The 26,336-nt window shown below is 38.3% G+C and overlaps 1 protein-coding gene across 2 annotated transcripts; it reads left to right on the top strand.

The window, feature by feature from the left end:
* The first annotated feature begins 148 nt into the window (after window positions 1-148).
* LOC133516028 (myb-like protein AA) lies at window positions 149-24,015 on the top strand. Of its 2 annotated transcripts, XM_061848707.1 has the most exons (11): window positions 149-580; window positions 3,997-4,089; window positions 8,913-9,025; window positions 12,634-12,721; window positions 12,994-13,070; window positions 13,648-13,776; window positions 17,985-18,086; window positions 18,338-18,455; window positions 20,951-21,009; window positions 21,116-21,304; window positions 21,435-24,015. In XM_061848707.1, exons 1-11 carry the CDS (start codon window positions 480-482, stop codon window positions 22,685-22,687), a joined length of 2,322 nt encoding a protein of 773 aa, XP_061704691.1. In that variant the 5' UTR covers window positions 149-479; the 3' UTR covers window positions 22,688-24,015. The 2 variants fall into 2 exon arrangements, with proteins under 2 accessions (XP_061704691.1, XP_061704692.1); XM_061848708.1 differs by lacking the exon at window positions 3,997-4,089 and having other exon boundaries at window positions 150-580.
* The last annotated feature ends 2,321 nt before the right edge of the window (window positions 24,016-26,336 follow it).

Genomic DNA, 26,336 nt, shown 5'->3' with positions numbered 1-26,336 from the left:
CTTTTCACTTCTTCAATATCGACCAAATAATTCTAAATAATAAATTTATAGTAATATATATTATAATTCGTTTAATTCAAACTGATTCTGTCACTCACGTCAGCTACATGTTACGAATCTGTGGTCACTGGTCAATATTTATGACATTTACTTACTTTACATTTACACCCGTGAAGACGTGTTTATGCATTTTTGTTTTCAAAGATCTTTTAAATGCAACATTTTATAAATGTTTTTCATTAATATTGTGCGGTGGGAGTTATGGGCTAGGGTATTTTATAAACAGTGAAGTTTTCTCAGCGTTTGGTTAAGTTTATGTGGTCGCTAACTCTAGTGCCCTACATTCCTATGCAATTTACTCAAATGGAAGAAAGCTATGCATACGGAGTTTGTCTTTTTAAGGGAGTGACTTAACAGACGCCGGGAATGGATAGCATCTCGTCTCGTAGTCTTGTTTGATAGATTGAGAAACTCTGGTTATGTATACTTTAATTGAGATAGCGCTTAGTGTGGGAGTGCTCGTCAGTCTTGTTACTGCACTCTCCGCTTGTGTTTGTGGCTGCAAGAATTCCAATCAGAAGTAAGTTTACTGTTTTAATTTGTTCCTTTTCATCTTTCCTTAACTTTCACACGTTTCTTATAAGAAATTCAATAATGTTATGGTAAACAATAAACATTCTTTCATTTCATGTTTTACTAGTGACAACAACCTTGGACTGATATTCGAACCTTCATGGCACTCACCATTTCATTATTATGCTGATTATAATTTACATTTCAGACAAAATACTCTTGTCCCGGCCTGTTATGTGATTATGACTTGTTTCTGTAATAAGTTGTTTAAATTTATAGGATATGTGTCAGAAAATATTACAGATTAATTTATAAGCATATTAGGATCATTAGTTTTATAGCATAGTGTTCTTTTGTTAACCTCTCGATGCCCAAAGGAATTTAAAAGTCAGTTACAATTTGTACACTCAAAATCCATTTGAATGCATTTAAATCTAGGCATATAATTCAATTTCAAATATATTGTGTAAAGTAAACATGGTATAGAGAAGGTTCTACAAAAAATAGCAGGTTTATAATGCCTTCAGCCACTCATAACAAATCAACAGCACATGTATTTGTATTACTCCCATCCTTAAGGCCCAGTAAGTTTGTGTTCTTCTCTCACTCTCAAGTGTGAGTGAGATGGAGGTTTGTGCCTGGGACCGTGGATATCATGTATTTTAATTTTCATTTTTTGTATGTTTAAATATATAAAAAGTAATTGATATGTTCCTTCAAACATGATATTGCAGATTCTTAGAAGTAATTTTCGTATTTTATCCTTATTACAAATTTTTAAAGTGCATTTCAGACCTATCTTTGTGATTTTTTTCTATCAAACAAAAGTCATAAATAGGCATCGGAGTTTTTATTGCATGGTAAGACTAATAGCGAGCTATGGAGTCAACATTAGCAATAAAATTCAATTCATATTCATACTCATTCACTTATTTAACTAGTGATTTTAATTTTACAATGACAAGAATGTTTGTAAACAATCCTTGAATTTTGTCTTTCATAAATAAAAAATAATGACCATTTTTTTTGTATTGATTAATTTACATTCATATTATTTTTACCTCTTTTAATATACATAACTCATCAAAGTTCTAGTTCTTGTTTATAAAATTAAAATCACTTATTAAATAGATGAATGTGAATTGAATTTTATTGCTGATGTCAACTCCATAGCTCGCTATTAGTATTACCATGCAATAAAAACTCCGATGCCTAGTCATAAACTAGCCTCAAGATTGCTTATTAAATTAATGAAAGCTGTATTCTCATCCAAAAAAGCACTACAACTTATTGAAAACTATGCTTTCTGAACCTACTACACCTTAACTCCAAACTCAACATTTTGAAAATTACACCATCTAAAAAATCTATTTAAATTGATTTTGATATAGAATTGAACTTGGTCAATGAATATGGTTTCTTCAGTTATAACATTACAGCGCTGGTGGCCTAGCGGTAAGAGTGTGCAACTTGCAATCCGGAGGCCGCGGGTTCAAACCCCGGCTTGTACCAATGAGTTTTTCGGAACTTATGTACGAAATATCATTTGATATTTACCAGTCGCTTTTCGGTGAAGGAAAACATCGTGAGGAAACCGGACTAATCCCAACAAGGCCTAGTTTATCCTCTGGGTGGGAAGGTCTGATGGCAGTCGCTTTCGTAAAAACTAGTGCCTACGCCAAATCTTGGGATTAGTTGTCAAGCGGACCCCAGGCTCCCATGAGCCGTGGCAAATGCCGGGACAACGCGAGGAAGAAGAGTTATAACATTACACATACTTAAAACCTATAGTTCATTTTATTTAGCATTAGAAAGAAAGTAAGCCATTTGTCTTTTTATTATAACAGTTTTGAAAAATAGGTCACAGCAAATAATATATGTATGATGATTGTAATATAAACTAATTTTTGTTTGTGTGTGTTTGTGAGTGTTTTGAATAATTTTCAATAAAAAGACACCTCAAGACTGTTTAAATATTTTCTAATACTAAAAAAATGAACTATAGGTTTTAAGTATTTTTTTTTTTTCCCACACTTACAACTATTTTTACAGGTACTAAACCTAAGACAATAGTGTAACTACTTATGTATAAAAATACAATTTACAATATATCATTAAATCTATAACATAATATATACAATGCTGACTTTGTGAATTCATTCAGAGAACATGAGAATAGGTCAATATTCTCCGCCATTACGTTGAGGGTCCGCACAGCGCGCGTCAGCGGCGCCAGACCGAGCAGATTTGTGCGCCCGCGCGGCTCTGCCAGCAATCGCGGCCGACGCCGGCGCCACACATACCCGTCGGGCACGTACACGCTCACATACCTCAATACCTGACTGTTGTGCAGTTTTCCTCTGAGCAGTTTAAAAATGTATGTTGCCAGGCATAGCTCTCTGCGCACCCGTAACTCGTTATATCCCACCATACCAAGAACGAATAAAGTTGGATACATTAAAGGGTAGAAAGGGTATACTTCATATTTCCGCCAATACAAAAATCTAACAAATTTGTTCTGGATACGCTCCACCGTTAAATTATATTTTGTTTCATGCGGAGCCCAGATAGCTGCATTGCATTCAAATCTACTGCGCACCAGTGCGTTGTATAAGGCGATAATAGCGCCAATATTTGTAAAACCATGTGAACGCCGGAGCACAAAACCCAGCATTCTATAGGCTTTTTTACAAATATCGACGATATGATCCCTAAACCTTAGATCAGCTGTGAATTTAACTCCCAAGTCTTTAACTTCTGTCACTCTATTTAAATTCTCCGAGTTAATTTTGTAGTCGTGTACAATGGGGTTTCGCGCTCGAGTGAAGGTAATAGTCACGCACTTGGACGTATTAAACTACAACTTATTAGCTTTACTCCATGAAACCACACTATCTATGTCACTCTGTAAATTTGCACAATCCGAAGTATTTTTAATGGGTAAAAATATCTTTAAATCGTCAGCAAAAAGCAGGCAAGCCGAATTCTTGATAACCTGAGGCAAGTCATTGACCATTACTATAAATTCCAAAGGGCCAAGGTTACTTCCTTGACTTACCCCAGATCTCACAGAATAAGACTCTGACCTGAATGTATGTGTAATGTTATATCTGAAGAAACCATATTCATTGACCAAGTTTAATTCAATATCAAAGTGGTCTGCTGGCCTAAACACATATTTCAGCTGCGTTGGATCGTAGATCGTAGGTGAATTTTTTCTGTTGTTCGGCACTGCAAAGAGATCTATGGTTGCATAGACAAAAAAGTACAAGTTTGGTTTACAGTTAATTTAGTTTTTGCAATTATGGGGTAGTATTTGTAGTAATTAAGTAATTTTAAGATATATTTTATCTAATGGGTCAGTTAAGTCAACTTCTTAAGGAAGTTCCCTTAAAAATATGAGCAAAATATTGTTTTTAACAGAAGTGAGTTGGTTGGTACGGCCGGTGTAGTCAAAATCCGTTTTGACGAGGAGGCCCCTTCGCCGGCACCCACGACGCCCGCGTCCATAAAGCGGTTGGTCCCCTTTCAACACACACAACTGAACTAATTGATGTGCTAGCCTTTAGTACACTGGCGCTGCGAATCGCGAAAACGAGCCCACAATTCCTGTTTGAAGTGGTCAGCACAGACTGAATTTTGCCGTGATTTTGCAATTCGCGGTGTCACTACACTAGAGGCCTAAATAAAAGAAATAATCATGTACAGTATCTAGAAAAAATCACTAGGTAGTGCTAAAGATTTTGTGGTGCTGTAGGTCTCGAATTCCAACTCCAACATTTGTGAAACACATACCTAATGTACCGCAAAATACACGGCAATGTAGCAGCTCCATCTAGCACTCGCGTATTTTAAGATTTCGCGCCCTGAGCGCAAACCATGCCGGCTCGTGGCCCTCTTTGGTCCTAGAGTAAATATGACTGCCAATAAAGCTCTATCGAGGCACGATTATTTCTTAAACTTAGCACGTCTATTAGTCGTTTGTGTTTTTCCAGCATGCCCTCGAAACCAGAGAAAGGGCTACTAATCTACTAAAACTATAGGTTCCATCATTTTGCTGTAACATGTTTGACTGGAACTGAAATTCTTAAATATATTTCAACCCAAGCTATTTAATAATTGAAAATAACGTATTGAAATATTGTTGAGACACTCGTAGTTCAGTGTTAATGTATTTTTGGTAATGTTACCTATGTATTTTTTTTTGCATTGCAACATTCGCTCATACTCTTCTTTTTAAGATGCATGATACCTTGATTTATTTAGTTAGGCGGTTATCACGTGAATCACATCACACTGATGCGGATGCTGGATACGGTGCCATTAGTGATAACCGCCTTAATTCGTTGATAAGTTATAACATATGTATATTCGCAAAGTTAATTATATAACAATACGTATTATTGATTATCTAAACTTAATGCTATAATAATGCATTACAGCAGTGAGTATGAAATATACGATTTATAAATATACACTTATCAGAAATTAATACGTATCGCTCAGATATAATGAGGAATGCCTAAAACATTTAAACTTTTTTGAAGTTTGGGAAATCTTAAATCCAGTTGAACATCGTACAGTCGAATGAAATGGTGGTCGAAATATAACAATTAAATAAATGCTTATAACACATAGTACTAAAACCTAGTATCTAGTATTTAACGTTTATGTAATACCTGCGCGCAAATAAAATATCGGGCTCTAACTATGCTAACACATCACAAAATGTAATGCAATAAATTAAGTAGGTATGACCTAGATTGACAGATAAAACACCCATAATTATACAATTAGATTATAGATTTCCCATTAATTTGGAATCTTTAGGTCCTAACTTTAATCGCTTAACGCATTCTCATTGCAATGTTGTCAGCGCTGGTAAATGACTAGTATAAAAACCATTGACATATTTCTAAGAACGGGCGTTACGTGCAATAAGAATGGTACCAGTGCAGCGGTGTCACGCACACGAATTCGAGCCAATCGTGCAGTTCTAACGGCACAACATTTTGGTCGCAACTAGTTGCGTTAGACTGCACAATTGGCTCGAATTCGTGACACCACTGAACTAGCACCATTCTTAGTGCCCGTAAGGCCCGTCCTTAGATATATGTCAATAAGAAAAACCCCATTATGTACCTACTTCCACATGTCTACCGTTTAACTGAGGCGGCTGGTAAGACGTTATGATGGTCCGTTCAGTTACAAACTGGTTGAAAGCTTGGTTACATGAAGCTGTTAATTAAATAAAAATGTAATAGGGAAACTAGTTTTATTCACAAAAACCTTTTTCTATAAAATGACCGCGCAACTTCTCTGCCAACTGCCTAAGGTAAGAGGTCCTATAACAGTACCAACACGCTAACAGTTACCAGTGGTAACAAGTGTAACAACGCGATGTAACATGTGGAAAAGCACGTTCCCAGTAAGAAACGACCGATATTACTTCTTTACAAATGATATTTTTATTCATTTCGAACAAATATTTCGTATTGTAGGTAGATGGGTCATTCTTCTTTTTTACCGAGAATGTTAGATACTTCGTTCCCCGTATTATAATGTTAAATAAGCGATTAATTAAGTAGTTAAACTATATGATTAAAGATATTATTACAATAATAATTAATATTAGTTGTAATTTTTTAAAGATACGCGTGACAGAATGTACAAAAACACATCCGTCACGCATGACCTATCTACTGGGTGGAGTTTTTAGGTGATACCTACAAGATATGTACGCGGTTGCAAGATATGTTACTCATTGCTAAGATCTACCTTTACCATAGCAGTAACTCAGATATCACAAAAAAGATACATAGCGGTTTCCTTATAAGTACAGCCGCGTATCTTGTATCAGTATTACCTGAAACATTACATGCTATATGTAATGTGTGTGTAGCCTTTGTTGTTAAACAAGAAGAAATACCCCGATGCGCCTCTCCTTCTTTTTCCATTCTGATAAATGTTCAAATTAAGAGAGAATGACAAGAAGTGGGACGTACGTTCGTTTCGTTGATGGTACTATCTAAAGATTCATACGTACAATAAAGATTCACAAGTAGGTACTTAGTACTTTGAGTTGCACGAGCTAATATTGTGACCATTTTTATGTATGGTTTTACCTCTTTCCTGTTAAGTACATTTTTTGCATGCTTCCCTAACGCCTCATAACAATGTAACGCGCATACTTACCCGTAATTAATATAACAGTTAAATATGCATGAATATTGGTCATTAAAAATTGTGTTATGTGCTTGATGCTGTAATCTAACGAATAAGGTACGAGGTTTTGAAGATATTAGAAAATTACCACGCTAAACATGTTTTGTGAGCCATGGCTCGCAAAAGAAATAACCGACCTATGAACAGCAAAAAATAACAATTTCAATCATATTTGATTGCATTAATGGCCCCCAAATGGGCTAACGTAATCGACCTTACAATGTGTAAGATTAAAATTATTGTTTTATTTAACATTTTTCCAGGCCGCACCATTCGCAAAAATCCAAATACCTTGCTTTGATGATTCATTTGAAGACGAGTCACATTTCTCGAAAGTCAAATCTAATTTGAACCTTATCGGATTGCTAAGGTTGAAATTCTATTGGCGCGTATGTGGTCGATAAATCGTACTACTTATACCTGTAAAAGGGTTGACGAAATAATAATAAGTGAATTAAATAATACACCGTCAAACGTGTAAAATAAAGTTCCATAGGGAAAACGTAGCAGGAAATGTGATTACTCGTTAGCGCAATATAATATTTTTTTAATCATTCCCAAGGACAACACTTCCCGCAAGTAACGTTTTATATATTATCCTCCCGTAAGTTATATCATCCTTTAAATAAATAAAAATCCCTTTGAAAGTTCATCTCTCAGCAAGAAATTTAATCAAAGATTATGATATTGATACTTTTAAGAGGGTTTATTAATAATAACGTTTTCAATGTCAGAATTACCCCATTTGACGACACCTCTAATAAAAAATTGTAAAATTATAATACCTTTTAGTGATGGTTGTGAATATGATATTGGTTACCTATATGTGTAAAAGCAAGCGATTACAGAACTATAACCTTATGTTGGCTTTCAGAATTTGTAATTCTTATTATTTTTACTTTCTCGTATTTCTAATCATATTTATTAAAAGTATTAGATTAGTTAGTTGCAAATTAAAATAGTTCAGTTCTTTTTCGATTTAACGTATGCGCATGTACGGGTATTTATATTTAATACACCTTTAGTTTGCGACGATAGTTTTATACATTTAATTTTTTACTTTATCACAATTGTCATAAAGTCTATTGTAAGCATAATGTTGAATTTTTATTCTGTTTGGGTTATGATAGAAAACAAAATTTGCATAACACCGTCTGTTAATCAGACAGCCTGTAAGTTAGTAAGTTCAGAGGTCGATAACGACTCTTTTAAGTTGGCTTTACTAATACTGGTTACTTCCAATATCCCAAAAGGTTACCTACCTACATTGGTTTAGATCCAGGCATTTTATGCTTTTGAAACTCCTGTACCTAACCCAAACATTGACATATATCTAAGGACGGGCCTTACAGGCATTAAGAATAGAATGGTGCTAGTTCAGTGGTGTCCCTGATGAATTCGAGCCAATCGTGCAGTCTAACGCAACTAGTTGAGACCAATCGTGCGCGTGATGCGAACTCATCAACCAATCGCGTTGTAGCGTTAGACTGTACGATTGGCTCGAATTCAGTTTCAGTTTAAAGAAATGTTTATTCGCAAAAGAAATACAATGAATTCGCTTATATGAGAAATATACAATTTAAGCTAGCTTTAGTTTAGCGTGCAGTATTTAACAATTATTAGTGACTTAATCTCAACATAAACAGGTTATTTAGTATATTAATCTAAACATAAACACTTATATAATATAATATCCAAAATTAGTGGGTAAATTTAGTTGCTAAGCAGGCCAGTGTGCAACGTGTTGCTCTGGCTGGTCGTGGATAACACGTCTACGAGTACATTGATGTGTGATCGGATGGATGCGGCATATATAATTTGTGTGCGTGACACCGCTGTACTGGCCCCATTCTTATTATCCGTAAGGCCCGTCCTTAGATATATATCAATGAACCTAAAGCTTTTATTTATTCTATATTAGCTAGCACTTCTCTTTAAAAGTTTTAACTTTACCAATCATTGCTTTCACTAGTAAATACCTAGAAATTAAAAATTGTAGGCTCTGTATGTCGATCCTTCACTTTTTTTCAATTGCCCGCCTTCTTAGTGACATAAAGTTTAGCCAGGCTACAATTTAGTTTTTCCTGTATACTGACGTGTTGTGTGTGTGATAGGGCGTCGACGCAGAACAGCCAGCGCAGCCTGCCCGAGATCCCGCAGCCCGTTGGCCGCCACGACAGCGGAGACACCGCTTCCGAGATATACGCCACCGTCAACTTGGATGCTGGTACTACCGCCTTTTTTCTGCACAATATTTTCTGATATATGTATATAAATACTGTGATGTACACTTATCGCATATCGCATATCGTGATATTTATCTATCGTTTAGTCTAGTATATTGACGGATCACAATATTTATCACGGAAATCTAGATTTTTGGGTTCCTGATCTCAGTTTAAATATTATGATCCGTCAATATACTAGACTACACGTACAGCAAATACTGCGATATGTCACTTCGTTGAATAAGTCTTTCAAAACGAATACGGATCTTAAAGAACCATTATTTGATAATATTTTCGGAAATAATCGCTCTGAAAGAAAAAAAGCCCCCCCCCCCCCTTAGACTTTCAAGGAAAACTATAGCGAACCTGATCAGTTTAGCCGTTTTTGCAAAACGTCTATTTTGACGGACGGGTAACTACGGAACCCTACATCTAGATCGCCCCTCATCCCTTAGGTAAGCCGCGGATGGACGAACATAGAAAAACTGTTTTTGATAAACGTGACTACATCCTATTTTTGAATTTGCTGCCCATTCCATAAAGATGCATTTGTGCTCGCTTATGAATAGACCTAACTCTATATTTCTATATATTTTCCTCAAAATCGAAGCACTGCATAACTTTTGCATAAATTACCCATTATATCAATTTTGATGTTTGATTTGATAATTATATTTTGATTAAGATTAATAATCGTTCCGAAAGTTTAAAGAAAGTTATCCACCTCCAATAACTTTTGAACCTATCGTGCAAAAATAAATAAAAATTAAGTAAGGCATAAACTTACTTTTAACTTGATTTTGCCGTTTTGGATGTACGGCTTTTTGTTTGTTACTTTATTCGTATCGTGTGAAGGTACGGAACCCTCGACTATACGTGGTCCGACACACACTTGACCGGATTACGAGGGCTGCTATTTATATATCCGGAAACCGGGATTACAATCTTCTTTTTTAAGTACTGGCCGGTATATTTTTTCTTTCTTATTAACGCTAGTGTTTTGTTTTTGACGGGTTTTAAATGTCATCTCGCTGCAGGAATGGAACTCACTCGTGAAAATATTCGTGCTATGATTTATTATGATTTTCGGCGTGGTTTAACGCAACAACAGTGCATAGATCAACTAACTTCAACTTTTGGTGATGAAGCTCCATCTAAAACTACTGTGTATCACTGGTTTAGTGAGTTCAATCGGGGACGTAGTATGCTTACGGACGAAGTTAAGGCAGGTCGCCCGAAATCGGTCGTTGTACCACAAAATATTGAGGCTGTGCGAAAACTTATAATGGACGACCAACATGTTACGTACCGCGAGATAGAGGCGACTCTGGTTATTTCTATGACTAGCATTAATAGCATATTACATGATCATTTAGCTTTAAAAAAAATTTGTTCGCGTTGGATACCGCACAACTTAACTAAGGAGCAAAAAGATGCTCGCGTCGAATGGTGCAATAAAATATTAAAGAAATATAACCGTGGTGACTCAAAGGCCGTTTATAACATCTATACAGGTGACGAATCCTGGATCTATGCATACGATCCCGAAACGAAGCAACAATCAACGGTATGGGTGTTTCAAAATGAGCAGAACCCTACGAAAGTTACTCGTGCAAAAAGTACATTGAAACAAATGGTGGCCTGCTTCTTCGGTATTAATGGCCATGTAGCTACAGTGCCACTAGAAAACCGTAAAACGGTTAATTCAGATTGGTACACGACCATTTGCTTACCGGAAGTATTTGAACAAATTCTTAAAACTAACCAGCGACGAAGAATCATTCTTCATCATGACAATGCCAGCTGTCATACGTCACGCGAAACAACTCTATTTTTGGAAGGTCAAAATGTGGAATTAACGGGTCATCCGCCGTACAGCCCTGACTTGGCACCCAATGATTTTTATTTATTTCCCAATATAAAAAATAAATTACGCGGTCAACGATTTTCGACCGCTGAAGATGCTGTCGACGCATTCAAACAACACGTTATGGAGGTACCTCAGGCGGAGTGGCAGAAGTGCTTCAAAAATTGCTTCACACGAATGCAAAAGTGCATAGATCATCAAGGGGAATACTTTGAAAAACAATAAAACCATTTTCAGTCGTGTACGTTTGTTTGTTTTTTTTGTTTCCGGATATATAAGTTAGCAACCGTCGTAATAAACTGATTCGTATTCAACTATCTCTATTTGGATTTGTTTTTTCTTTTGTTTTACTGTTTTTTCTGGAAAACTCATTCAATAATTGATAGTAGTGAAAGCTTATTAAATAATTCATAGAATCAACGTTATCTAATTGTTGTCCGTAAAATCCCAAATTATTTTCTATGAATTATTCTTCTTAACATATCGGTTCTTCTCAGCATGACTACGTTAGTCGTGTTTTCCCAATATACGAGGGGCAAACTGAAACTTTTTAAAATAGAGAAAACTATATTAATAGGGCAATCGATCTTTATATTTAGGAGAGCTTAAACTGTCTCTGACCACGTACAAATTTTCATGAGAATGGATATTGGAATATAGAGCGTGTGTTTATTTAAAGAAAATACTAATATGAAGTTGTACAACTGCATATCAGTATTTTCTTATTAACCGCACAACACATGCTTATCTAAGATTATTATGTTAAAGTAGTACGAAAGCCTTTAAATTTCTAAAATTTACAAATTGTAGTACCGCAAGCAGGCTTGATTATAAAAATATAACCGAAGGCTTTTGTAACTTTTTTGCTGGCTAAGCCCACAATGAAATCGTAAAAAAATATTAAACGAACAATTCTCGGGTACCTAAAAATTGCGATAACGCTCGAAAAACAATTCTCAAATTGCCAGAAATTCTGAAAAGCGAATGACAGCCGAATGAACATTTATTAAGAGTTATTATTTTTAGGGATGTACCGACTAGTCGGAAAAGCCACTATCAGGCCACATTTGTAGTCGGCAATTAGTCGGCGAAGAAGGCCGATTAATCGGTTTATTATTTGTTGCAGAAAAACAGGCTATAAACGTAGTAAACAGCTAATTTAGCATATGTTTTATACCTATTCTACTCATATTTATCCGCAGAGGAATGACTAATGTTATGTGTAATGGATGAACAGACTTTTGTAGAGCCCACGTCCGCTGGGGAAAGGTTCTTGACTGGCCACTACGTACGGGAAACTAACCCCTGGGAAAGTGTACTGCTAATCGGGTCAAAATCATTGAGAAAAGTTGAATTGGGACTCCTCATGACTAATCATTATGTATTTTAATTAGCAAGGAACATTCTTCAGTTAATATGATAAATAGTGCAACGCAATGATTAAAATGATCGTTTTCGGCGGACTAATCGGCCATTTGAGCGCCGATTGATTAGCTAGTCGGCAAAACCCATAGTCGGTACACCACTAATTATTTTCATAATTTGTTAAATGGTCCATCCTAAGAACATTCAGTGTCACCTTAATTGTATTTTTATATATAGTTTAACGCACATTAAAGCGCCGCCACCATATCGATTAGTTACACAGCTGATATTAGCTATGTTGTCGACATCTATGATCCCAGACTAATCTGCTTAATTGTTTTGATAAGAGATAAAATGTCGATTATTTACTTCCAGGAAACAAGGCCGCCGCAGAACCGTCAACAAGCCGAGAACATCCGTACGAGCATGCATACGCTAAGCTACAGAATGACAATCATAATATGTGAGTGGTTATCTACGCGCTTGCTTGATTAGGTAACATTGAGCACATGCTTTCATTCATTCAGTCACTCACTGAATGGTATCGCATCAGCTTGCACGTCAAATATGCGTTACTTATTTTGAACTTTCGTTGTTTTAGTCTGCCGTACGTTTTTGACATGAGATTTCATAAATTATTTTTCTGTTGGCGAAGTCGGGGGTATCTATAGAACGAATAAATGCGTGAAATTAAAACCAAAAATTAAGTGTTTAATTGTTTTGTTAACATTACAGTACCGTGGAAATCACACCTGACAACCGGGAGGATGACATAGCAATAGACGAGAGAGATGCGAACCAGTCTGGACCAGGTACCGGTTTGAATTACGTATATCTGATTGTATTTTATTACTCATTCTAGCGCGCATGGAATGCTGTAAATGCATTAGGTATTCCAATTACAATCAACAGTATAAACATGGGTAGGATGTAGTGTAACCATGCCTGCACTTATTATTAGTTATTAAATAGTCTGAGCAATCATCTAAACATACCTAAGCTGATCCCTATTGGGGTGAGATAAGAGTTACTTATTGCTCACGATTTTCGACGAAAATTTTGGTGTTTACTGGCACATCAGCCATATTCAAAACGAAGAAGAAAAATATTTAATAAGTTCCGATGTTTATACAGTTTAACCCCCTCTTGCAATTGAAGTCGTATACGAATTTACTTTGCGTCGTGAGCTAAATTAAGTTTTATTTCGTTAAGGCTCTTGTTGCGCTTGAGATTTCATTACTCTTATTTTAGATACTTTCGCTTGTTCGGAACAAAAAAATTAGCAGTGGCAAATAAACTAACCTTGATCTCTTGCAGAAGTAACTACTCCCTTCTCGATCACCGATGATGGTATAACGTAGTAAAAGTTGCATTAATGTACGCTTGCAGATTCGGTAGTGATATCGGCGCGCGTGGCGATCAGCGGCGCGCTGCCGTCCAGCCACGAGCTGCCGTACATCACGCCGCCGTCGCCGCGCCACAACCAGCACTTCAGCGGCGACTCCACCGACTCGGCCAGTGAGTTGTATCATCATCTTAGCCCCATATCCTAGGGTTTGGAGTCGGCTCTCCGTATCATTTTGCGCCATTCTTCTGTTTTGCGTCATGTCAGGGCTTGCGCTTATCGTCCTCAAATCTTTCGACACTGTACTCATCCAAGTCGTAAGGGGGCGGCCCCTTCTACTTTCGGGAATGTCATTTAGTTGTATAGTTTGTTTTTTTAGCATTAGAAAGAAGGTAAGCGATCTTGATGTGTCTTTTTATTAAAAATCACTTGAAAAATAAATAACAGCAAATATGTAACAATTATAAATCATATACGATCTTTTACATTCTTTTGCCTTCGTAAGCAATATAAACTATTTTTTAAAGCATGTTGCAAAAAAAACACGTCAAGATTGTTTACTTTTTTTCTAATGCTAAAAATACTAACTATAGAGGCATGCCACGAGAATGTTGGTTACGAAATTATTCAACATTTGAACATTCTAAAAAGGAGAAATGGTCCTTCTAATATCAAAGGTTGAACGCGCCAAAATTTGAGCGCACGTTTTTTAGGGTTCCGTAGCCAAATGGCAAAAAACGGAACCCTTATAGATTCGTCATATCCGTCTGTCTGTCCGATTATGTTACAGCCACTTTTTTCCGAAACTATAAGAGCTATACTGTTCAAACTTAGTAAGAGGATGTATTCTATGAACCGCATTAAGATGTTCACACAAAAATAGAAAAAAAAACAATAAATTTTGGGGGTTCCCCATACTTATAACTGAAACTCAAAAAATCTTTTTTCATCAAACCCATACGTGTGGGGTATCTATGGATAGGTCTTCAAAAATGATATTGAGGTTTCTAATATCATTTTTTTCTAAAATGAATAGTTTGCGCGAGAGACACTTCCAAAGTGGTAAAATGTGGTTTGACGACCGGTTTGGCCTAGTGGGTAGTGACCCTGCCTACGAAGCTGATGGTCCCGGGTTCAAATCCTGGTAAGGGCATATATTTGTGTGATGAGCATGGATATTTGTTCCTGAGTCATGGGTGTTTTCTATGTATTTAAGTATATATAGATATTTATATGTTATATATATCGCTGTCTAAGTACCCTCAACACAAGCCTTATTGAGCTTACTGTGGGACTTAGTCAATTTGTGTAATAATGTCCTATAATATTTATTTATTTATTTAAAATGTGTGTCCCCCCCCGTAACTTCTAAAATAACAGAATGAAAAAACTAAAAAAAATATATGATATACATTGTCATGCGAACTTCCACCGAAAATTGGTTTGAACGAGATCTAGTAAGTAGTTTTTTTTTTTAATACGTCATAAAATTAAAAAAAAAAATTCATCAAAACCATACGTGTGGGGTATCTATGGATAAATCTTCAAAAATGATATTTAGGTTTCTAATATATTTTTTTTCTAAACTGAATAGTTTGCGCGAGAGACACTTCCAAAGTGAAAAAATGTGTCCCCCCCCCCTGTAACTTCTAAAATAACAGAATGAAAAATCTAAAAAAAATATATGATATACATTACCATGCAAACTTCCACCGAAAATTGGTTTGAACGAGATCTAGTGAGTAGTTTTTTTAATACGTCATAAAATTAAAAAAAATTTTTTTTCATCAAACCCATACGTGTGGGGTATCTATGGATAGGTCTTCAAAAATGATATTTAGGTTTCTAATATCATTTTTTTCTGAACTGATTAGTTTGCGCGAGAGACACTTCTAAAGTGAAAAAATGTGTGTCCCCCCCCCCCCCTGTAACTTCTAAAATAACAGAATGAAAAATTAAAAAAAAATATATGATATACATTACCATGCAAACTTCCACCGAAAATTGGTTTGAACGAAATCTAGTGAATAGTTTTTTTTTAATACGTCATAAAATTTAAAAAAAAAATTTTTCATCAAACCCATACGTGTGGGGTATCTATGGATAGGTCTTCAAAAATGATATTTAGGTTCCTAGTATCATTTTTTTCTAAACTGAATAGTTTGCGCGAGAGACACTTCCAAAGTGGTAAAATGTGTGTCCAAAGTGGTAAAATGTTGAACAAGATCTAGTAAGTAGTTTTTTTTTTAATACGTTTTAAATGGTACGGAACCCTTCATGCGCGAGTCCGACTCGCACTTGGCCGCTTCTTGCTTATAATTTTTGTCATGGATGGTATAGTTCTTTGTATCCTTACATTTTAATCGCTATATTAGCTATAACATGAGTAATGATACCATGACAGTTGTTCATTCTATAATTCGTTTTCTTGATAACGAACTTTAAACAATGACAGAGCGAAACCACTATGCACAATTAAATAGCCTTGGAAAAATCGGTGAGGCTAAAGAAACATAAAAATCGTAATATTTCGACAATGGATGAGTTTTTGTGTTTTTAAAACGTTGAGATGACGGTGAATGGAAACACGAGAACTTGGAACATACAGCGTTCTTATATAACGATCGAATCCTTTCTTATGTTATGTTGCAAAATATAATCGGCCAAGTGCGTGTCGGACCACGCATAAGAAAGCGTAGCGCATGCTCAGAGGCGCGCATTCCCGCGCTCGGTGGATTTCAGTTCAACAAAGCTGTCAACATCTCAAAACGGCAGACAATAATAAGGAAGCTAAAGATCGTGTCATCCACGATGACGCGCGGATTTGTCAAATATAACCTTTAATAAAAAAGTTTGTTTGTTATAAAAACTTACTGTTCTTTATATCCTGCTATCTTGCTTACAGCGATAAGACCGCCTGTTACTACCTTTCTTTACATTGTAAATCTGTTTTTTAAATTTATATTCTTTGTGGTGCTATAAAGAATATTGACTTATTTACTTTAATAACAAGACATACGAGTCAAGGTGCGCGTGCTCGATCTCGATGACACGATCTATACTTTATAGTTTATTACAGACTACAGAAGTTTTCCACAAGTTTGTTATTAAAATAATAAACTCTATACAAATAAAATTATAAAACAAGATGGTCTGCTAGTTTTGGCCACAAAATACAACATGCCTGTTGATGGAGTAAAGAAAAAGATAAAAATTCTTCGTTCCTATTTATATTTTTATGCCGAATAATAAGTTATTAGAATGAAATAGATAACACAACTTGTCATTCAGTAAACTCAGTATGAACCAGGAAAATTATTCTCATCCCTTTCTTTTGGCTGCTAGTACTGTCCTATCCAGTCCTGGTCCAAACTATAGTAAACGGCATATATTCTGGCAAGTATAATGGATTGCGTCACACATCTTCATCCGAAACTTGACGACTAATGTGGACAGTTACCCCCTTATTGTGCCCTTATTCATAAACGTGTACTAAAGTTACGATGCCGCTAATAATCGTTTGTCCCTTTCCGACGTATTGGTATGATGGAAAGGGACAAACGATTATTAGCGGCATCGTAACTTTAGTACACGTTTATGAATAATGGGGTTAGTTGCAAGCGCTTTGATGTAAGTACGCAACAGTTGAATGCTCTAGACGAAATTGATATTGAAAGTTGAAGAGGAAAAGGGCACAGTGTGGAATTAGCTTATTATCGACCGAGCGAGCGTGAAGCGCCTCCGTTATGGCTTGGGCGTTTCTGTACAGGTCGTATTTTTAAAGCGATTCTCGTGGAATTTTGTGAGCAGGTTTTAGTCAATACATAAGTGTACATAAGTGTGTATCAATAAAAATTACGTTTTATGTACAGGAGTGTTCAACAAAAAGGGAAAAAAGACAAAAAAAAAAAGTTTTTTTTGTCGAATTACACAAAAAGTCATATAACATTTTTTGCATTCTGTTGCCATCAGGAATGCACCGTTAAAATCTCTCGCAATGCTCACGGGCTCTTCAAACTTTAAGTTTCGCGGACCGAATCCGGCCCGCAGGCAATGATATTATATAACTATAGATAGGTTATACTCATACATAGGAAGAAGCACAAAAAATACCTATGAAGGAATCTGTTTTTGTTGATTAATTTTCGTATACTATATATTCATCTTTGTCATACTCGTTCTTAACAGAAGTTTCTCTTTCTGTGTGCGGGAGCTCGTTAGCACGTGCACATTTCTCGCTTACCTAATCACGAGTAAAGGCAACTTGTACAATTGGTACAAGGTAAGCGCTTCAATTTTGGAACGCCTATAACCTATTCCGACATATCTTAGGTCGGAGTGTTGAGATTGCTGTTGTAATATATAAGGATGGTGTTCGCAGAGGGCTACACGAGCATCTCGGTGCGGGAGCCTCTGAGCAACATCCGCGCGCAGAGCGCCGCGCCCGCCGCGCCGCACTACGCCTCCGTGTCCGACGACTCGGGTAACCTATTTTATTTTCCCGCCACTGTTTGCGAAATGTGGCAATAGATGATCTAAACCCAACCTGGAATGTAGGCAATAGCTGTAGCACCTGAACAACCACTACTACAATGTTCCATTGTTATCACCATTTGTCATTGGTAATCATAATTAACATCATGTCATTGGTGCGAGTAAAAGGTCTTTTTTTGGCGCATTTTTTTCCTTCAACAATAAAATTAGGTTATTTATAGGACCAATTATTTACTACAGACGAGATGTACGCGGCCATCGAGGAGGCGGCGGCGGGCTCGGGCTCGGACACGTACGCGCAGATCCCCGAGCCGCGCCGCCGGCCCGCGCGCGGCCCGCCCGACGACCACCACGCCAGGTACTCGCTGCTCACTACTCGCTACTGACCTACCACGCTCACTCATTTCCTATTCACACACGGAGATATTTAATCTTTTGACCGCCACAGTCGGTAAGGACGCCAACGATGGTTACAGCTCCATTAAGTTCAATTTCGCTTAAATATTCACGATCTTCTCGCGTCTAGGGCACAGCACCATCCTTCGCCGTCTGGCGTTCAAAATATGCAGCGCACTCTGATCCGAAATCGAAAAAAGTGGGACGTTACCTCTATCTCTTTGAAAAAAAAATGCATTCGATAGAGAATTATATTATAATTATAATAAAAATATTATTCTTTACAATTTTTCAAAAAAATGTTCTTTACCGCTAAGAATTAAATAAAATTGTAATGTTTGGAGCAAAAAAGTTCCACAAACTAAACCAAACGCCTTTTTTAAAGCATTTATTTTTTGCAGCATCCCACGAATGCGGATTGTGACTACTGAACACAAAGTTCAAATTTATTTGACATTAGTCGGTCGGGTCCTCGCGTTGTCCCGGGATTTTTGCCACGGCTCATGGGAGCCTGGGGTCCGCTTGGCAACTAATCCCTAGAATTGGCGTAGGCTCTAGTTTTTACGAAAGCGACTGCCATCTGACCTCCCAACCCATAGAGTAAACTAGGCCTTATTGGGATTAGTCCGGTTTCCTCACGATGTTTTCCTTCACCAAAAAGCGACTGGTAAATATCAAACGATATTTCGTACAGAAGTTCCGAAAAATGTTCGAGCAAAGCGCTGGTAGCCTAGCGGTAAGCGTGTGACTATCAATCCGGAGGTCGCGGGTTCAACCCTGGCTCATGCGGTCACGTCTGAAAATATCGATACGAAAAAAATGCCAAAAATATGTATGTACCTTAATATATGGGCAACAAAGTCGTGTATTCATAATTTTGGCACTTTTTTCGTATCGATATTTTCAGACGTGACCGCATGAGCCAGGGTTGAACCCGCGACCTCCGGATTGATTGATAGTCACACGCTTACCGCTAGGCTACCAGCGCTTTGCTCGAACATTTATATTTAAATTAGGGATGTTACGGAGCTTCGCCTCCGGATCCGTTAAGACGGATCTTCCGTTTGGTTTCACACCTCCGGATCCGCCTCCGCCTTCGCTATTTTTTATTTTACACCTCCGCCTCCGACTCCGCCTCCGTTACATTTTTACCGGAGTTATACCGGAACTGTAGGTATTGTATTAGCCGCGGCAGCGGCGCAGCGCACGCGAACTTTTAAAAAAGGAAGCACAGTCCTCATCCACAGGTTCAAGTTCAATGCCTCTTCAAGAGATAAAAAACAAATAAAACTACAAGATGCGTTTACGAAAAATCTAAAACGGCCAACATCGCATACTAAATCTAGGGAAGTTGACAAATTAATCTCCGAAATGATCGCCCTCCAGGACCTTCGTTTGGATTTAAACAGCTTGTAAGTTACCTTGCGCCGAATTATCAGCTACGAGGACGGCAATATTTCACGACATATATATATGCGAAGAAATGTACCCGAAATTAGCAGGAAAAATCGGCGAATTAATTGAAACGTTCGATAACATATCTTTCACTACAGATATATGGAGTGAACCCAGATCTAATGTGTCGTTACTAAGCCTCACAGCACACGGGATAGACGAAGAGTTTAAAAGAATAAAACTAATCCGGAAATGCCATACGTTTGTAGGCCGACACACAGGCGACCTGATACAAGTAAAATTTAACAACATGCTAACAGAATGGGGCATTATTTACGAGAAAATTCACTGTTTTGTTCGCGATTCTGGTTCAAATATGATACGAGCACTGAGGTTGGCCGATATTCCAAACGTGAACTGCACTGTCCATCAGTTACAACTTTGCGCGCGACATACGTTGGAGTCTAATGAATGCATCAAAATAGCGAAATGCAAAAAAAATGTTTTGTTTTATAAATTTAAAACTAGCACGATTAATCAATAATCTATCTAAGTTTAAGTGTATGTATATACATTTAAGTTAAAAGTTAAGAAGATATTCTTAATTTGTTTTTATGTTCGCTTTCACTTTCGTTTAACGAACTGCATGATGATTATGCATTACTTTTTTTATACGTTACATTATGCTGACATATATATTTGTTTGTCTAAAATAGTTAAATAGATATTTAATTATAATTAAAGCAAAGCTTGATTCTATTGTGTAGTTTCATTAAAACTTGCCCTTATCAAGTCAGCTTCCACTTAAAAAAATACTCGTCTCCGACTCCGCCTCCGGTAAACCTCCGGATCCGGCTCCGACTCCGGATCCGGATGCAGCGCCTAACCCGCCTCCGGCTCCGGATCCGACTCCGTTAAATAAAAAATTAAAACTCCGCATACGGCTCCGGCTTCGGTAAAGTCGCCTCCGTAACATCCCTAATTTAAATGTAGATAAAATAAATGTTCATTCTTTTTAATATCGTATCTTCTGATCATACCATTTTGTTGCTTTTTTCTTAGGAGAAGCGCACCACCTGAGATAGGCGCATCCTCGTCGAACGCGACTCATTCGAGACAAGGTATGGTAATTGTATAACAAATGCGTGTAATATTTTACAATAGATTTATCGTTCAATCAAACATTTACAAACTTCGGGAAGGTTCAAAGTTTAAAAACTTTTTTAGCATCATCGTCATCGTGCTCGAACTCGACGGGCGCGCTGGGCTCGCCCAAGCCGGAGAAGCGCCAGGCCAACTCCCCGCTGCCGCCCCCGCCGCCCGCCTCCGCCCCCGCCCCCGCCCCCTCCTCCGCCTCCGCCGCCGCCCAGCAGCCCGCCCAGCCCCGCGCCGTGCACCAGCGCATCTCTAGCACCGGTCAGTCAATTTTATAGCTAACTATTCTCATCGATAATCTAAGTAGTAATAAGTACCGAAGTTTATTTGCGTCATCGTGGAAAAGGATATTTATAAAGGCTTTATAATTCATAACTTCCTCTCTCTCCAGGTGATCTCTTCAACAACGACAAGCTCCGTCGGAGCCTCAACGAGAAGCATCAGCGAAACAACAGCTGCGTAAGCTCGTCCGACTTCTACGGCTGCAACTACCCCGTCGACAAGCACCGCTTCAGCTCCGGCGACCTCATCCGGCCGCTCGTGGCCAAGGAGATCGACATTGAGCGGCCCGAGCCGCCCGACCCCCGCGGCAGCCCCGCCCGCAACCTAGACGACATGTACGCCAAGGTCATGAAGAAGGCCAAGGGCAAGCCCCACGACGAGCCCCGCCACGCCCAGGACCAGGCCGACGCCGAGCCGCGCGCCCTGCACTACCGCGCCGACGACCCCGGCTACGAGACCATCGACAGGAACAAGTCCAACCACGGCTACGAAACCATAGCGCACAAGGAGCGCAAGTCTTCCCAGAACCAGGACCCGGGTTACGAGACAGTAAAAGACGTGAGCAAATCCGCGCCGAATTCCAACTTCTCCAATAATAACATACTCGGCAAACCGAACCACGTCTCCGACGGCGGTCCCGACAGCCTGATCGGCAGCGACGCCGGGTACGAGCACATCTCCAAGATGGACAACGGCGCCTCGGACTCCGAGCCCAACTACGAGGTGCTCCGGAACCAGCCGCCCACGCCGCCCTACGCCACCATCGCGCCCACCTACTCCACCGTCAACAAGCGACCCGGCAAGTACGCCGACTGGCCCAACAACAACGGCGATCTCGTCGAGTCCACCTACGAGTCCATGCCGCACGATCCGCTCTACAAGGGCAGCGGCAGCGAGTCCGACCCCAACTACGAGTCCGTCCGCCCGAAAGACCCCAACTACGACGACGTGCGGCCGAGGGACCCCGACTACGAATCGCTCAGACTCAAGGACCCGAAATATGAATCCGTTCGATCGAAAGCCTCCAAGAGCGACTCGATGAGGTCCAAGAAGGATCCGAACTACGAGAGCGTTAAGTATTTCGAGTTGTCTAAAAAGGAGCCTCCGTACGAGGAGGTAAATAACGAGGCGGCTGGCGCCAGCGTGGAACGCTCGGACTCGGGCGCCGGCTACGAGCGCATCGCGGCGCCGCGCGCGCACCAGCAACACCAGCAGCACCAGCAACACCAGCAGCACCAGCAACACCAGCAGCACCAGCAACACCAGCAGCACCAGCAACACCAGCAGCACCAGCAACACCAACAGCACCAGCAGCCCGCCGTCAACGGCGCCGACCAGGTCAGCGATTACTTTCAAGTCTAGACGCACAACGAACGGCGGAGACGGCGGCGCCCGTGGCCTAGACGATTACCCATCGTGCGAGATTTTAATATGAAATTTTCATAAGACCGAAAGATTAGAGTCTTGAGATTGTGCTTTTTTTTATTTTATTTTGTAATATTTTATACAAATTAAATTCTACAATTTGTAATACCTCAAAGATAGAAGATTTATACGAGAATTATCTTCGCTAGGTATCTGTGATATATGTATATTATTATGATTATTTTACTTTGAAAGATGACGTGGACGACGTGGTAGAATATTTCACGAGTAACGTGGTGAATTATGTTCGTTCGTAATCTCCATAAAGTAGTGTGTTCATAAATAAGAGTTACGATTACGAGATCTGTATACCGATGTAGGTATACTGCATGTACAAACATAGATTGTATATGGCGACAATGTAATTTATGATATATCTGATTATTTACTTAAGATTAAAAGTACTTGGAGTGTGGGAGATACTTAGTGTCTTGAGAGTTAAGATAGTTTGCATAGTGTCAGGAGGGGACATGAGGTGGGGCTGAGTGGCATGGATAGTATTCGCCTGAGACTGCCTTATGTCTTCGATCAAATACATCCTACTCGAAGCTACGTCGGCAAACAGTATTAAAGTTCCAATTGATTGTGGCTTTCGAGTAGAGATGTTAATGTATGTCACTTAAATGTATTTGTGAGTAATGTATCATACTGCGCGGGGGTAACCGTACGTACAAATTAATATTTGCGAGTCCCTATGTAGCATGGTTCGTCTGCTCTGCCAACCTCTATTTAGTGGTGACTATTATTATATTTTCTAATAATTTATGTTTCATGTTGTTATGTTGAATTTGTTATTAAAATATTATTTAAGAGTATTAAGTAATTATTTGGTGTCATAACTTTTACAGTTGTTGGTAAGAGTTGATTATTGTGATTAGTACCTGAGCATATTGTTTTACTTTCATCATAATGGACTGACGCCTCAACATTCATACCTTATATTATATAAAGCTTGTGCTCTTGATTTGTACTCATTTATTGTAGGCCTGATTCCAAACAGCACAATGCCATTGATATTATTCTACTTTTGTAACGTTTATTAATGTAACGTTTATAGCTTTTTTAATATGTATAAGTTATGTGATAAACGAACACGATTTTATACCTATTAAATTTCCAGTTATAATACAGTATTAACTGCGATATCGCGTCAAACGAACTTAAAATTGTACACTATTCCATAAAACAAATCCATTCCAGGTGTAACAATAGATCCAATGACTATAAATAATATTTAATGGAATTAAAAATATGCCATAAACAAATTTTTTTTCTATTAACTTTCTTCTACCATATTTGAATTGATTTCTAAAGACCAGTTGCATCAACGATAGTCGTTCGATTTGTAGCTGGTCCCAAGCGGCTAATCCATATGACCAGTGGTGGGCAAAGTACGGCCCGCGGGCGAGCGCTGGCCCGCGAAAGGATTTTATCCGTCCCGTTGAAGGTCCTTTGAAATAACTAGTACATGGCCCGTGAAACAATAAAAATGCATTATTGCTGCAATTCTGGCCCTCGTCTGAATTTTCTTAAACTTTCTGGCCCCCCATGAAGAAAGTTTGCCAACCACCAGCCAGTTTGCCTTTGACTATTGTTAAGTAAAACCGCACGTGTCAAGTGTTCTGCAAAAAAATGGTCCGGTCACTTTAACCGGTTATTTAATTATAACTTCTATGTAAATTGCAATAAGATTCAAAAAGAACAAATGGAAAAATAATTTGCGAATTCTTCTGTGGTCCCCCTACGGTTACTGAATGCTGGCGCACTGTGGGCTGAAATTCGGCTCTCATTGACATAGAAACCGAAGTTGTAATTTTTATGTTTTTTCGATTGAAATAGGTTTTGCCCAGCATTGTTATGGTAACCTATGGATTTTAGACGATTTGGTATGAAAAATGTCGAGTTACGAATTAAAAAAAAAAATGTATGGAACAGGAACAAGAAATCATTATTACTCAAGAACCGCAAAACAAACCGTTATATCCTCGCAGGTTATTATACTACGAATTATTTGTATTTTGGCATACTACACTACATATATCCATCACGGGTGCGGATTAAAAAAAAAAATGTTTCTATGGAAAAAGCACAGGGCAGCTATCGGGAAAATCGAAATTCGTCAATTGCGGGCATTTTTCTCTGTCACTCTAATTACGTCTTAGTGAGAGTAAAAGAGAAAGATCTCCGCAATTTGCGAATTTCGGTTTTCGCGGTAGGCTCACAGAAACCAAAATCGTAACTCGATAATTTTCATTCCAAATCGTCTAAAACTCATAGGTTACCACAACAATGCTGGGCAAAACCTATTTCAATCAAAAAAACATAAAAATAACAACTTCGGTTTCCATGTCAATGAGCAAAGAGCATATAATCACTACGTTTGTCAATTAGAGCCGAATTTCAGCCCACATTGCGGCGAGTCGAACGCTACAGAACGAGTTTAAAATGTGTCCTCGAGATGCGAAACAAAGGTACGTTATCGTATCGGACAGCGAACCTACACTGGAGGCCTACCGCGAAAATCGAAGTTCGTCAATTGCGGGCATTTTTCTCTGTCACGTTAATTACGTCTTAGTAAGAGTAAAAGAGAAAGATCCCCGCAATTTGCGAATTCCGATTTTCCCAGTAGGCCCCCTGGTTTTTTTACACGTGCGGTGAACGAAGTCCAAAAATAACGCACACTGTATAAAACCACCACTTTATTTACTATGCACACTATTTCTACTACACACTGTATTTAACACTCATTGCTTGATTTGATTTTGAACTGACGACCTATTGTTCCTTGGACCTTATATATAAACCCGAAAAAATCTCACCATCGCGTTCTAGGAAATGCGCGTTGGAAACAAAGTGCCATCTTTAAATTAATTTGGTAATTAATTTTCTTAAACAACAAATCGCTAAGTTGTGACTTTAAATCCAAAATATTACATATATGTTATTCTAAATAATTTTACAAATATTTTAGTGTTTTGCCAACAAAAACAACCATAATAAATTTCCAAAATCGCTACTACTTATGCCATCTATTGGCGAATTAAGTCAAACTGATAAGTGCTGAAGAAATTCATAATATTAAAATATACGGTTTCAACATGCGGTTTTACTTAACAATAGACAAAGGACTGATCAAGAATTCAACGTCACGCATCAGAGATCTATGGAGCATCCCATACAATAAAATTTAGTGAACGCTTTAACGGTGACAGAAGGTTTGGTGCAACCGACGCGTAGCCAGTTGCAGTGCATGTGAAAGCAATGCAAACAGCGCATGAGACATCCCCGATTATACACCGTGACCTTGTTATCATTGACCAAATTGAAACTTAAACAACGTGTTTTCTCTTTTAACATCATGTAGTAAATAATTATAAGAAAAGGAACTACAAATTTTGTCTCAAAAACCTCTTAACTTTGGCGCGTGTTTAGTGCTCGTAACGTAACGTGGGACACACGTCGTATTTGATCTGTGTCCAAAAACAGACACCGGTCCGGGTCGTGCCAAGCTCAAGCGCCAATTACATCCATACTTCCCGATATCGGGCCCGAAATCAGTCCTAAAAATCGTTTTCCATTTCACGGA

This window comes from Cydia pomonella, chromosome 3 (assembly GCF_033807575.1).
Source record: "Cydia pomonella isolate Wapato2018A chromosome 3, ilCydPomo1, whole genome shotgun sequence".
NCBI lineage: Eukaryota > Metazoa > Arthropoda > Insecta > Lepidoptera > Tortricidae > Cydia > Cydia pomonella.
This window is presented reverse-complemented; position numbering and strand designations above follow the sequence as displayed.